This window comes from Trachurus trachurus (assembly GCF_905171665.1).
Source record: "Trachurus trachurus genome assembly, chromosome: 5".
Taxonomy (NCBI): domain Eukaryota; kingdom Metazoa; phylum Chordata; class Actinopteri; order Carangiformes; family Carangidae; genus Trachurus; species Trachurus trachurus.
Genome location: NC_139896.1, coordinates 30,625,707 through 30,640,957, shown reverse-complemented (window position 1 = coordinate 30,640,957; position 15,251 = coordinate 30,625,707). Strand labels below are relative to the sequence as shown.

The window sequence follows — 15,251 nt, the reverse complement described above, 5'->3', positions numbered from 1 at the left end:
TGAACAGTAGACGCTTCCCGATATCGATACCTTCTCTATTGGTAAACTATAACGTAGCTAAATATTTTAAATATGCCTACTGCTTTCGGTTTAGCTGGCTAATGTGCACTGTTTTTAGCCCCTGCCCTCAGTGCCCTCTTAGTTTAGAAATGCACGTGCTTAATTGGCGTAACGTGTGAAGCATATGTATCCACCATAGACTGTAAAAGGTATCCACAGATGTGTGCTGTGTTCATTTGCTTACATAAACTATCACTTTAATCCAGGAAGGAAGAAAAGAATCTATCTAATTTCCCCTTCCTATGTTTAATCTAACTGTGTAGACAAAAGCATCATCAGTTAGACACTGCCTCTAGGCAACCACAGAGTTTACAGTGTGAGACTAAATACCAAGTGTTAATTAAGCTTAATCATAAAATGACAACTTGAATCAATCAGTAACACCTGGTGTAACCATGCCTCGGGGGAGGTCAGCCAGAAGTGCCCGCTCAGACATCAGTGAGATGGATATGGATGGCACAGGTAATGTAGTTACCGTAATCATAACTATTAAATGTTGATACGTCACTACTATTATTGTTTTGCCAGTTACTGTAATGTCGATATGATGTTTTTAGCAGAGTCGGAGATCACCAAACTGCAGAGACAGTTCAGGATCATGGAAGGAGATCGGCAGGCCTACAACATTCAGGCTCGGGAGCAGATTCGCAAACAACAGTAAAAAAAAAAAAAAAAAAAAGACAGTTCACCTACATGCCACAGTGTACATTGTGTGTGTAGTGTGTTTTTATTTACCTGATCAGCTTTTTGTGTGTTTTTTTGGATGAAGGCAGGAGATAGACAAGCTCCTTAAGGAGCAGGAGGAGCTGCAGCAAAACCTTTGTCTCCATAAGAGTTTGTCTCAGCAACAGCAGGACAGTGAGGACACCAAGAGTATACGTGCTTTGCTGGAACAGAGAGACATGCTAGAGAGCAAGCTGAGGAAAGAGCATGAGTGTCAAAAGGAACTACAAAGAGAGGTTTGTTTAGTCGGATTCACTCTATGTATTACTAATGTTAGTTTCATGTCATGTTTACTGATAGCTTTGGACACACAAACCTAAGTTGTGTCATGTGTTTATGTATTATCCTGTATTACGGGCAGATTTCAGACATGGAGTTGAAGCTGGTAGAGCTGAGAAAAGAGCAGATCAGTACCAGTGACACACAAAGGTCTAAGGTACGGCCGACTCAGAAGGCCATACTCACACTGGAATACAAACTGGACAGGGTGAGTTATGGAGGAGCATCTTTGTCTACCTACTTGTAAGCATTTTTAAATTATACGGTAATGTTTACACATGTCTGTACCATGTCTGCAACAGGCTTCGACGCGCTTCAATGAACAGCTGACCACAAACAGCCAGCTGAGAGAGGACCTGCAGACACTTCATATTGAGCGTGTCCGATTCCAGCAGCTGCACAACAGGCTGGATAAGGTTAGAGGTCACACCAGTAATGATAATTCTGCCTCGTTTTCTAGTAATTTAGCCACATATTCAAGCTTTAACACTGGGTTTAAGATGTCAAATAAAAAGCATGTCTTTGTACTTGTGTGTTATGTTTTAGGAACTACAGGAGGTCCGCAAAAAGATTGGGGAACTCACCAACCTGTCCACTGCTGCATACGACGCTAAGTAAGATTTGAGACAGTTGTTAAATGATGTAAAAAATCAGGAAGGTATGTACCTCATGATCTTGGTTTTTGAGTGTTTTTATAATCTTTCTACACAAGGGTGGAGGCTCAGTCCAAAATGACCATGATGAGGGAGAAGGCGGTGAGGGACCTTGCTCAGTACAATGCTGAGATGAAGGAACTTGAAAGAGTTATTGCACATGAGTGTAGCCTGAAAGAGTTTATGAGCACCAAGTGCAGCGAGAGGAGTGGGCAGGACAACGGCCATGAAAGTGGACACAGACAATGTAAGACACAGCCACTACTGGAGCGAATATCGTTGTTTTTACATAATATTCATAATGATGACATCAGTAATGACCTTACAAATGCCCTGGCAAAGTCAGACCACTGTGTATCCCATCAGCATAAGCTAAGAGAGGAATCTCATTCCTAGGTCCCTAGCAACTATATATTAGCAAATTGCAAAATACAGAAATTATGTAGATAGATTAGATATATCAATGAGTAAATGGTTGTTTGTTTTAACCTATTATAGACACAGACAAAGCTACGGTAAATAGCTATGGAGCTATTCATTGGTGCAGATCCCCGGGGACACAGGGGGGACATGTCCCCCTGAGTTTCTGAAAAACATGAATTGTTCCCCCCAATAAAAATACCCTAAATTATTCAAAATTGAACAAATGTATTTTCAGACTTCACATTCTTCACAATTTAGATTTATTTTTACATCTAAAAATAACTGATTGAAATGGTGGAACAAATAATGTTTGACAAACATTTCTGACTCCACATTCCGTCTCTGGTCTCCTCCACTACGATGCAAATGAATGGGTAGTTTCTTACACAGATGCTGATGACATCAGCAGCAACAACCCCCTCAATCTTAGGGCTTCATATTTTGATATTCATCCATATCAATTAATCATGCATAAAGTATGGTGGCATGGTATGAGTTGCATACGGGCAACAACAAAAAAACACTTTTGTGTACCCTCCAATCCTGACTGGATCTGCACCCTGGAGCTATTGCACGTTAACATCAACACTTTACAACTGACTAGGATAACAAACAGTTATTTAGGATATCAAGTCAGCAATGCTAATAATGTTAAACCAGATGATGATGGTGATAGTAGCATGGATAAAGTCTTTTCAGTCCTTACATAGTTAGTTCCACATAACAGTAATGGTGCTTGTTCGTCCCAGTGTCTGAGTTAAAGGAGCAGCGGAGGACAGACTCAGGGGAAGAGTCCCTGGATGCTCTGGAGGAGGTTTTTGAGAGGATCCAGACAGTGACAGGAGAGGACAACCTGGACATGCTGGTCACCAGGTTCATCCAGGGTAAGTGTTACCAGCACACCCTGACTGGACTGCTGTCAGACACACTCAATTCTCTGTTACTCTACTTCTGGCCTGATGTACACTTGCACTGGCAAAAAGCTAATTAAATGCAATGTCCTACCTTGATAATTCTAATGATAAGACTACATTTAAAAGATTTAAATGTACCTCACCGCTTTTTGCTTTTTGCTTTGCAGTTGAAGACCGGAACTTTGCACTCTTCAAATTTGTAAATGAGCAAAACAATGAGGCTGAATCACTGAGGGATCAAATCAGCCAGGTAGGTTTTCTCTAATTAACTTTGTTCATGGACAAACTAGTTAATTTCCTCAGCTGCTCAGCTGTGGAATACGCTGAGGTCGTATTTCACAAAGACCACAAGCAGCCAGTAATGAGGAACTTCAAAGACCATGGCTGTAGATTAGAAAGGGAAGGTGTTGTGTTCTATGAGCAGTATGTTTATTAATGTACAGTACATCCATTAATTTACCTGCGTTGAAATGTGTGAATCTGCAGACTGAAGAGGAGAGGGAACAGTTTGGAGTCAAAGGTTTGCAGCAGGAGCACGATCATCAGTCTTTGCTGAGAGACATTGATGGACAACAAAAGGAAACTGAGTGTCAAGCAGAGGACTTTGAAAACCAGGCCAACATCATGAGCAAAATCCTGGATGAGATTAAAATAGGTTTGGCAACATTTTTTACAGGTCTGGAACTTCTTAGGAAGCTCCATTGCTAAATTAGGTAAATAATTCCTAGGAAACTCCACCGAAAAATATAATTAAGTAGAAATTGTAGAGACAATAGAAACACTGTTCAGCTGGAAAATGAACTGGTAGTTCAACCTTGAATGTTTCCGTTGTGCAACAGACCAGCATGCAAGGATACAATTTCACGTACCATGAAAGAAGAACAATGTCCAGTTGTCAGTCATTAATGACTGAAGTTTTACATGGATTTAGTTTGTCATTTTAAGGAGATGTGTTTTTAGTCACTTCTAAACCTCTGTGTTGTAAATTTGCACACACACACATCAAGTGATTTCAAAAAGCTACATGCAATACAATGCACCTTTGGTTGGAAATTTTCTGGATATTTGAAGCCAGACAGTTGGTGACTCTTGGTTTCTTCCATCCCACAGGAGTGAACACCACCTTCTCTAAAATAGAGTGTGACCACTCAGTGATAGAGGACATGCTGGGCTCCACGACGGGGATTAGTGAGAACAACATTATGTCCTATCTGGGTCAAATTGAACAGAAGACTAATGAGCTGCTCACCATTCAAGCGTACCTCAATTCTAAAGTAAGCTGTCAACCTTTGGTTCTGTTCTACCTTTTCATGATATACAATCCTACATGCCTTTCTTTCATTTCAAATCTGTAATATAATAGTTCACTGCATTTTGTAATGCTTGCAGGATCTGGAAAAGGACTACAATCCAAAAGATCTGGTCAAATTCCTCTTGGGTCAAAATCCAGAGCTGCTTCAGCAGAATATCAGCATCCAACATACATTCAACAAGTCAGTGTTTTTTTTAAAGGGATAGTTCAACATGTTGGCAAATTGGCCCATTGCTCTAATCCCTATAGTTTTAGGAGTAGGTTCGTTACCTTTAATTGTCGGTGCAAGCTATTTTTAGAACAGTGGAGCAGAGCCGTGAGCTGCTAAAAGACTACACTACTGAGGTTCATGGAATTTCTTGGTTTCCCTCATCAAACTCATCAAATACACAATCCAACAACTCCAAAACGCTCTGGTGGACAAGTTGTGACCTGCACATTCACCACGCTATGAGAACAGCGGTTTTGCATGAATTTACCTCTAAAACAACTCTGTCTGGTAACATTCTGTTATTATCTCATAGCGTGGTGAATGTGCAGGTCACAACTTGTCCACCAGAGCGTTTTGGAGTTGTTGGATTGTCTATTTGATGAGTTTGATGAGGGAAACCAAGAAATTCCCATGAGCCTCTGTAGCGTAGCCTTTGAGCAGCTCACGGCTCTGCTCCACCGTTCTAAAATAGCTTGCACCGACAATTAAAGGTAACGAACCTACTCCTAAAACTATAGGGATTATGGCAATGGGCCAATTTGCCAAAATGCTGAACTATTCCTTTAAGATCAAATTTTTCTAAATTCAATCTAAATTTTCAACTCTTGAAACATCATCAATTATCAATTAGTGTGTCTGTTGGTTTTACTCCTCAGTGTCGAACATGATGCAGAAGAGTCTGTTGTCACTGATGAAGAAGAGCGGCCATTGTCACAAGGGGAACTTCGTAAAAGAATAATGAGAGGGGTGAGATAAAAAGTCCCAGATCTTTCACTTGATTATCTATGCGTTATGTCATGATCTGTTGTTTAAAGTATTTTATACTCCTGATTTATAGGTTCTGCAGAAAGAGAGTACGGTCCAACAAGCAGCGACCAAAGCCCCAAAGATCACTCAGCAGTTTGAAGGCCAACAACAAGCCCTGGAAGACGCACTGATCTGACACACTGACATGATCAGTGTCGTTACTGTGGATCCTCTCCCTGCTGTCATTATCTGCAGTTGAAGGGGCCTGTTTTTTATTCTATATTATCATATAGATCAATAGAGGCCGTGACCGCTGATGGAGCCGGCTTGAAATCATGTAGCTTGAACACATAAACATTTAAAGCTTAATAAAGTTATGTGTATGTCGCCTTTTATGATGAATCATTGACGTTGCCTGCTACATTACATCTTGGTGTGATTTGTTTAGTTGCAGCTAATTAGGTTTAGGGCTATAAAGATGTCTTTTCAGACTCTGGTAACCAGCTGTCCTTTTGATGTGAGACTTGCCATCTGGCTTTGACTATACAATCTGGTCTCAGCACAGCTCTCCATCACTGGCAGCGTTTCATTGCATGGTACTCGCTGCTATGCTCAAACGAAAAGGTTGGGGGCAGCAGAACCTTTTGTAACTCTTAACCGGCGCGCTGGGACCTTGAGTCTGAGTTTCTGAAAAGGAGGTGAGGAGCTTTCAAACACTTCACTGTTCACATTCATTTTTAAACACAATATTTTTGTTGGTGAAATATTGATGCTGAGTATTTTATTATGTATATTGCTAAATCACACATTTATTTGAGTTTCTATAATGAAAGCTGTCCCATATGATTCTCTGAGGATTAAACATCACTGTTTCTGTTCATGTTCATTTATCCATTTATAGTGTGGGTATACTGGACAGATCACCACTACCGTCCTTGTGTATCTTTTTTTTTTTCTATAACATTGTGTGTGGCTTTTAGTGTGCAAGGATAAAAAAAAAACTTCACTTTGATCCTCAGGAGTTTCGAATGTCATCTTATCCAAACATCCTGGAGTGAGCCTGTGCTGGGGCAGAGATGGCTTCACTTTCTTTACACTGAAGAGAAAATCAGAATGGGGAACTTATTTTAAGAAACGTATTTTTACCTTCAGCTCAGTCAAACAATTAACAAAGCGTGTAACTATATTTAGGTTTCAAAGGTCACGCAGATGCCACCAGTTTTTTTTTTCTTCTTTTTTTTTTCTTCATGGCCTTCACAAGGAAATGGGAGTGTGCCTGTCTACATAGGAGAATGACACATTTAGGTCATTATGTTAATTATCCATCTTGAGTTGTGCGGTTTAATGAGTTGTATTTGTTTAAGTGTTTTTTTTGTTTTTCAAGTGTGGTTTTGACAGCTGCAGTTTGGAGAAGTGAAACTGCTACTCTGCAAACATTTATGACTGATTGACCAATGACTTCATGATAATCCCCCCTTTGCAGACTCAACTGCGTGGCTATGAAAACAGATTATCTGAGATAAAAGGGCGCCGTGGAAAAGCAGAGGGGTGGCGGTGGTGGGAGATGAGATGGAGGAGGCTGCTCGCTTTGAAATTCAACTCTCACTTACTCCCCCCGCCACCACCACCACTACCACCCCCACCCCTCTTACTCCCAACAAATTCTCTGTGCACACGGCCCTCTGCATTGCCATAGAAACCTTCCTTTTAATCACAACAGAAACCTCATTTCCTGCTTCTGACAAAAGAGTCCTCATTGCCTGTAGAGACCGCCTGCAGCAGCCATTTCCAAGGCCCACCTCCTTCTGCAGGCTGTACCTACCAGCAGCAAATAGCCCTCCCACCCACCCCCTTCTACCCAGTCCTTTTTTCCCCCCTCTCCTCTCCATATAAGCACATTTTCCACCTTTTCTCCTTCCTGTAGCTTTAACAGTTTAATATTTTCTAGAGCGCCCATGCCACCTTAGTGCCACATTTTATGTACACCAGTGACCGTTGACACTGTTGCATTTCATACTTAGTAATTACCCCCGTTCCTTGGAAACACCTACACACCCAACAATGAGAACAGGAACATGCAAGCACAGGTAGCGTGTCTCCATACTCTTATCTGGGAGCCACATGCTTGTATGCGGCCTATTCATCTGTACAATGTCAGACCGCTGTCGCTTATCAACTGCAACGGCTCATGTCCTGTTGTGTCAATCAAAGTGTGACTCAGTCCCCGCTCAGTCTCTCCAAAAGACCAAATAAGCTGGAGTTCTCAGGCTGAAGGCCGTTTACTTCATGTGCTTGAGTTCTCGTCAACTTTCGTCTCACTGCAGGCAAAGTTTTAGGTGATATACTGTGTACTTCCTGTCCCTGGTGTGGGTCTGCCTGAGAACAGACTGTGTTAACACTTATAAAAAGACTTGTTCCCTTTATCTCTAACAAGACTGTTATCTGAAAACAGAAAATACTCCTGTCCTCTGTCTCATGCCTTGTACCCAGTTCTCTCTCTCTCTTTCTTGTTTATTTATTTGGGAACTTTGCCAGGTATTTCCCCAGAAAGACTGTCTGCACCCACAATGCTCGAGTCCCTCCCCTCGAAGAAGGCCCCACCCCCCCACCACCAACCCACCCACCCACCCAGCCCAACACTCACACCCTCCCACCCTGCCATGAATGTTGCTAAGCAACCATCTGCCATGAGAGCCGGTGCTTTTTCCAGCCAATCGAATTACTGAACACATTTTCAAATAGTGTTCAGGATGGAAAGAGGAGAATCACCATCCCTTTACTGTCAGGTCCTCCTTTCTTCCATGTATCAGCTTTTACACATTGCAGACAATTAGCAGCTGTTTCTGCTGCTGCACATACATGATTATGAGAGATGAATGTTTGATTCTCAGTGCTGTTCACACCACAACCTGTGTCAGTGGCCCACCACTGGGTGGCAGCACCATCAGTGCTTCTGTTGCCACACAGGCTGCAAGTATCTTTTTTTTTTTTTTTTTTTTTTTTTTACTGCTGTTGCTAAGCAATCCTGGCTGTCATGTCTTACCTGTGAAACAGTTGTGAATTTTACAGATGTCCCTGACACCATTTTGTCTTTGTTTTCACAATTTTTCACGTGCACCTATGTGAAAAGAAAAAAAAAATCTAAATACTGTTTGCACAGTGAAACCTCCATCACATTGCAGACTGTAAAACCTTCTGAACAAAGATACTATAATTGAAATTCAGATCAATGCAGAGACAAAGCCGGTGTGTTTCTACTGACAGAATGAATGAGAAACGCTCCGTGGTTGAGTAACACAGCTTCAGTTGAGTCCATCTCTTCATACAGGAGGCAGGAAATGTGCTCTTGAGTGATTAGGCCGGCAGCTCTTGTCTTCCACTTAAGCGCTAGTAAAAAAAGATTCATGCACTCTCTGGGTTGATATTGCTGTGCAGCTTCTTGTTTTTCTCTGTTTGCAAACCTCTGAGATGTTTCCTCTGATGTTTCCCACATTATCTGACTGATCAAGCTTTTGCATCCAAAATCTTTCTTTATCATTGATGTGTCTTCTCTTTCACTCTCAGCAGGTCCCTGTGCGCCCCACCACCCACCCACCTACCCCCCCCCACCCCCTCCCTCGTCGGTCCCCCTGTGTGCGAGTCCCTCATCTCAGCTTTGGTTGCTGTGCAGATGGCTCTTTGTTGGTGCTTCACAATGGGCCTAAGGTCAGTGTGCCTCATGCCATCAACACACACTCAAACTTTTCCACTCCAGCTGTCTTGTGGAGTATTTGTAATTTAACTAAGATGATTCCCATGTCAAGCATCATCTCTGCTGCGCACGTGTTTGTACGTTTGTTCTATGGTCTCATATTATGAGGAAGTTGTAAAACCACAGATGTAACAAAGAGATAGCCCAGACCTCTCAGGCTGTAAAGACGTGAACACGTACACAATCGTCTCCTTTTCCATATCTAAGCCACACCTATGCCTTCATTGTATCGAATGTGGAACCTTACTGCGAGCGTTATCTGTTGTAGGCGAGCTCCAGAGCATGTGAACACACCAGACACCAGAATGTCAGATCAGCCAGTGAAATAAAAATGCAAATCTACAATCTGTTCTGTGATCCCAAGCCAAGCCTTGTTCATCATTCAAGAGCTAATGTGATAGTTACACATTGCTTAACCCGTAATATTTATTCAGAGGGGAACATGATATGATGTGGGCCTGCTTTTAAAAGAGTAAACAAAGAAACTCTCTTGGGAGGATCAGTGTAAACGTAAAAAAAAAAAAAAAAAGTGCCGTTTTAATTTCCCTTTCTCTTTGTTAACCAAATAAAACAAAGGTTCAACACTTCGTCTTTAATGAAAGAAGTGTATCCGGCTATTGAATCAAAAACCTTACATGTCTTGTGAGCAGAGAAGTAGGTTTCCTCATTGTGCAAAGCAAAAGCTGCTGGACAGCACATGGTTGAGCAGCAGAGGGCCGTGAGGTCTTCAGGCCAACATGAAGCAGGAAAGAGCAGGTAGAGTGAAAGGCGGGAAACTAGAAGGAGGAGGAGCATTTCTTGCAAAGCAGCAGTAGGAATTACTGGAAATTTCCACTTTTCTCTGGCAAGACGGTTGCAAGGGTGGAGCTATAGAGGTGAAATAAATAAGGTGGTAGAGCTGAAGTCAAAACTAAATGCAGTGCAGGAGAAAAATCCCCGGCTGTTACTTCATGCACAGCCTGGGAAGGTTTTCACAAACATTTTCAAACTTTACAGTAATTAATTACAATTACTTTTTCCTCTTAGTTATCACCGTTTCATCACTGACACTTGTGTTTCAGGCATCTACCAGTTACACAGCCTGGTAATAATTACTTACAAGTATAAAGCATTGGAACACCAAACAACAACCACAGATATTAGTGTTTAAACTGGCTTGTGTGTGTTTATATGGGAGGGAAATAAGCAGGTTGTTTACATGGGTAAAGTAAAGCCATTATGATAGATAGATAGATAGATAGATAGATAGATAGATAGATAGATAGATAGATAGATAGATAGATAGATAGATAGATAGATAGATAGATAGATAGATAGATAGATAGATAGATAGATAGATAGATAGATAGATAGATAGATAGATAGATAGATAAATTATGCATGTGCTGTTGGTTTTGATTCATTATTTCTCGATTAGGGAGGGCAAAGTGCTCTGGATGCTTAATGGGTTGAATGAAGGACAATGTTTCTCTACCTCACACTGCAATCAGACACTGTGCTGAGGACTGAAACATGATTGTCTTTTTTTGTTATTAAATGAAGAGAAGTTTAAATCAATTAAGTTGCAACACATTTGATTACATTTCAACATCCACCAAGTCAAAATCCAGTCTTTGTTGACACTGGAAATGAACACAATCAACAGTACAGAATTCTGCTTGTATTTTGCAGGATGCATGTAGCATTTGCTTCAGTAATGCACAGAACATTTACACGTCACATCTGGCATTCGTTTTTTTCCATCTGCAAGTCAACCTTTTTACTCATTTTTAATGTCCGTCAGGGTCGCTGTGGCAACAAAGCTAATAGTGTACCACAGGTAACCTTATTACCCCAGCAGTTTCCTCCAACACCTCCACTATACACTCTCATTCATGCCACCAGAGAGATGTACAGTCCCTGAGGCATGTTCTCAGTCTGCTCTGGAGTCTCTTGGCAGTCATTTACACCCTGCAGATACCAGATACCCCAGCCACTGTGGAGCTTTCCAAGATTTCAGCTGCTTGGTAAATCAAATAGTAATTTTTCCGTTACTACTTAAAGTTGAAGATCAGATTGAAGAAGCTAATTTTATATATCAGCTGGTTTACTCATGTCATAATCAGTTCTATACCTTCATTCATTATTAAAAGGTCCTGAAGCATCTGAACTCCTCTACATAGCAAAGATACTATTTTCCTGACCATCAGGATGGGAGAAGTCAGTTTTCCCAAGAGAGGCTGGGAGAGAAGATGATCTCCATCCCATTTACTCCACACCCTGTATCATTTGGCTCTTGTGCATCAGAAATTAAGCTAGAAAAAACAGTTCATAACCCAGTGTTAACAAAACAACATCCTCCAGACCTTGGCTGCACCTTGACATCCTGCCAGTGGTTATCACAAACAGGGAACCAGGCAATGCACATCCTTTAATAAATCCAACACCCTTTAGCGAGTTAGCAGCAAACACTTCTTTAAATCAAAGTGCACTGACACCAAAAGGCTTGCAGCATTGGGAAACACTGGCTTTGGCATTTTCCAAATCCTCTAAGCACCTACAGACTAATCCATGCAACACTGAAGAGACATGTCGGCCACAGCAGCAGCAACAATACCAGAGCTGCAGGATTTCAGGATCTCCTGGCACTGTGCCACTGAGGCCCTTGTTTACATTATGTGTGTTCTTGTAAACTCAAATACCTTTTCTTTTTCTTTTTTTAAACTTGACTTTTTACATTTGCTGTTTATGTAACCATTTTTATTTGCACATACTACACACACATAATATACTACTGTTTTTATTTTATTTTTTACTTTTACATAATTTCTTCCAGTTTTCATTTTTTATTTGTTGAATCCTATTGTTGACTCATCCCCAAGTGATCAAGAAATAAACACCATTACAAATAAATTACATTTTTAAATAAAATTCCACATAATTTATCTTAATATATAAAACTATTTTTTGCTATAACAATTAATTCACTTCATTCACAAATTTGGGACTACGGATGGAAATTAACTAGCTAAATCTGGCATATTTACATCAAATAATTGTTATTGTATGTTCATGAATATGCAGTCCCATTTCAAATAAACTAATAAATGAAATGAAATGAAATGATTGATTGAACTCTGAACCACATAAATGTACTTATATATATTATATGTTGTTATTTTTAAAGTCTTAATTTTTATTTCATTTTCTTGAAGCATCTGTCTGAAATATATTTTTGCAGTTCTCATTTGACAATGCAAGGACGTCTTGCGGCGCGCTTCTGTACTTGCATTATCGTCAATAATGACTTTACCTAATTGTGTTAATTATGGGTCCATAGCATAAGCCCACTTTCTCTCTGACTATGCATTCAAGTAAGGAGCGTCAGTCAGAAGTCAACTTTATGTTGTCCCTGTACTCTGCAGGACTTGCCTGAGAATTAGAGAAAGACAGCCAGACCATGCAGGACACTGCTGTTCGAAACAAAAGAGTTCAGTTTGCCCCCACCAATTCCAGCAATTATCGGGACCCTTCCCCCGCCTAATCCTGACCTCTGCTCTTTGATGGGCCCCACTTTGCTCTACCCTCGAGCACTGGCATTCCACAAGTGAGGTCAGTCTTTTGTCCGCATGAAATCAAGGTGAAATTAAGGTGCTGTACTTCCTATCCTATATCCACTGACCTGTTAGATCAGTGGACAGCAGTTGAACACTTCAAGAAAAAGTTTCCCTGGGCAATGGGGCCCCAATGCTAAATGTTTAATTTACTTTGAAACGTGTGTCACTGTGAGCACAAAGAAGCTTTTATTTTACACAGTATTACTTACTGTGATCCCATAACTTTGAGAAGCATAAAAAAATTTCCAGTTCCTACTTGTGGAAAGTGTGGTAAACACTCCAGTTGTTGGCAAATAAGTTTGTAAAAAATCAGCACATAAATTGCATCTCTTTTTCCCTTGACTGCCCTACTTGCTGCTTCCCTTCCCTCACCTGCAGAATGAACAGGCTGCGCACAGAAAGATGTTTTTTTTTTGTTTTTTTTTAAACTTTGTAACAGATCGGTGGCACATGGAAACATGTTGAGGTAGTAGGCAAACAAGAAAAAAGAAAAAGACAGGAAATGATCTCACAAACACTCCCCCCTCTATCTGATTGCTCCCATTTTCCAGTTACAGAAAAAGAGTGAGTAATGCCTTTCTGCTGCTTTTAAGTCTGCCCTACAGTTGTGCTCATGGATTTGCAGCAGACTCTGCACACACTGAGGCCATTACATGGTGGATGTCTGCCTCAGTGCTCTGTGGTCCCCACATGGTCTTCATTTACAATATAAAAAGGGCAACACTTTGTGCAATATCAAGACGAGTCCCTTTCTTCAAGTGCTGCAGAATAGTGAATGTCTTTCATTGCTGCCTTGTGTATTCATTTTCAACCACACTTTGTTAAACTGCTGTGTAAATGCAATTACCTGACTTCTCGCTAATTGCTCATTTTAGTCATACTTTTTTTCCGCAGCATTTTACCATATTGTACAGTTATCAGGTATTGAACCACAGAGTCAACATAGGGAGGAAGAAATCCTTATTTAAAACAGCAAATAAATCTCTAAGTAACTAGCTAGTACACTGACATACAACCCTTTGATCTGCGCATGTAATTACAGTCCTCGTAATTATATTTCAGCTGAATGTGAAGTGAATGACTAAAAAGGACCCCGAGGCTTCTTCAGAACCGTGCTTGAATGCTGGCATGGCAGGGGAAGATAACTAAGGCAGTATAGGATTAGGTTTGAGGAGTTCCTAAATTAGAGGCTGAAGAAATACTTGTGTCAAGATATCTTCCTTTTGGGTGTGTTGGGACAAGTTCAGGGTAGAAACATTACTAGGACTGTCTAGAAATGCTTGAAATCCAGAAGGTGATGTCATCTGAGGAGTGAGGGCAAGAATGTTTTGTCTATGGGAGGATGTGAAATACCCTGCCGCTCTGACAACTATATCGTAGGCTACTTGTATGACAATGAATGTAGGGTGTGGGAGGTAACAGAGACAGGCGTGGCAAAAAAACGTTAATTATGGTCAAATTATGTGGTTGAAACTTGTAGTAGGTCACTGGCGCGAACCGGGCTGATTTCACCTGTGATGTAAAGATACGTGCAGTTTGCCTTTGTTTTCGATGACAGTGAGGCGCTGACCAGATGTGTGTTTCAGGGACCACAGACTTGTGTGTTGCCATTTCCTCTGGTTTAACAGTTGGATGAGCAAGTGCAGAAACGGCAAATAAAGTTCACTTTGAACTTCTGAGGGAGGGGAAAAACAACTTGCTTTGGGTATCAAACGACAAAATGCTTCTAACAAACACAGACAATAAGTCTGGAGATAGCTTTTCAGTGGTGTGTGTGTGTGTTCTTGCTCTCATAGTGTCCATGCTATCAATTTTACTTTGGTGTGTGCAGGTATTATTGACTAAAACAAAGAGTACTTCTATCATGCACAATTCAGACTTACCCCCAGTGATGTATCTTGTGCAGCCCCCCTCTGCTGTGGAAAGTTGTTCTTTCCTCTGCAAATAAATAAGAGAATAGCTGTAAAACATGCTGTTTAGGTTTCCCATGGTTGTGTATGCACACAGATTAACTGTAGCCTGCTCCACACCACACTACACCATGTATCTATTTGACTTGTAAATCACAAAGCAGCAATGCTTATCTTTCTGATGCCTAACACGTGATTTATTTCCCTTTTTCTTTGTATCACATATAAAACAGATAATTAGTGTCCCCTACTGATTGAGTTTAATTACCTTATCTATTTAGGACCAAAATGAAATAATCTATGGTTAAATTAGATGTATCCATTCATAAATAATTATTCAGTGGGTAATTATAGGTAACACACTAATATTATAGAGGGAAGAAATCTTGAATTTGTAAAATGTAGGTTAAGCTCTCGGGTTTTGTATTTCACTAAAATCCTTTTTTGATGTCATGTTCATATTTAATAGGCTATACAGGCTGCATTGTTACCGGTAGGGTTCAATTGATTCGATCTGGCGAAAAGTGAAAGTGTAAGCACATTTGAGCAGGAACACATTCGTTACAAGTGTTTAAATATAGAAAGGAGGAGTGGCCGCATGGTTTTCACATCGTCACATTAGTCTTCTTTGCTTGTAATTTGATACCCATCTGTGCGGAGAAAGAGCGCTCA

At 40.7% G+C, this 15,251-nt stretch overlaps 2 protein-coding genes across 2 annotated transcripts in view; one reads left to right on the top strand and one right to left on the bottom strand.

Moving 5' to 3' along the window:
- Nucleotides 1–15,251, bottom strand: part of park7 (parkinson protein 7) — a 339,990-nt gene that overhangs the window by 172,102 nt on the left and 152,637 nt on the right. The window lies entirely within an intron of this gene.
- odad1 (outer dynein arm docking complex subunit 1) lies at nucleotides 456–5,518 on the top strand (the record flags this gene model as incomplete). Its single annotated transcript, XM_083972187.1, has 14 exons — nucleotides 456–522; nucleotides 621–717; nucleotides 830–1,019; nucleotides 1,145–1,270; nucleotides 1,365–1,478; nucleotides 1,609–1,676; nucleotides 1,775–1,962; nucleotides 2,888–3,022; nucleotides 3,220–3,302; nucleotides 3,539–3,707; nucleotides 4,163–4,326; nucleotides 4,442–4,545; nucleotides 5,232–5,322; nucleotides 5,414–5,518. The coding sequence occupies 14 exons, from the start codon at nucleotides 456–458 to the stop codon at nucleotides 5,516–5,518; spliced, it is 1,701 nt and encodes a 566-aa protein (XP_083828313.1).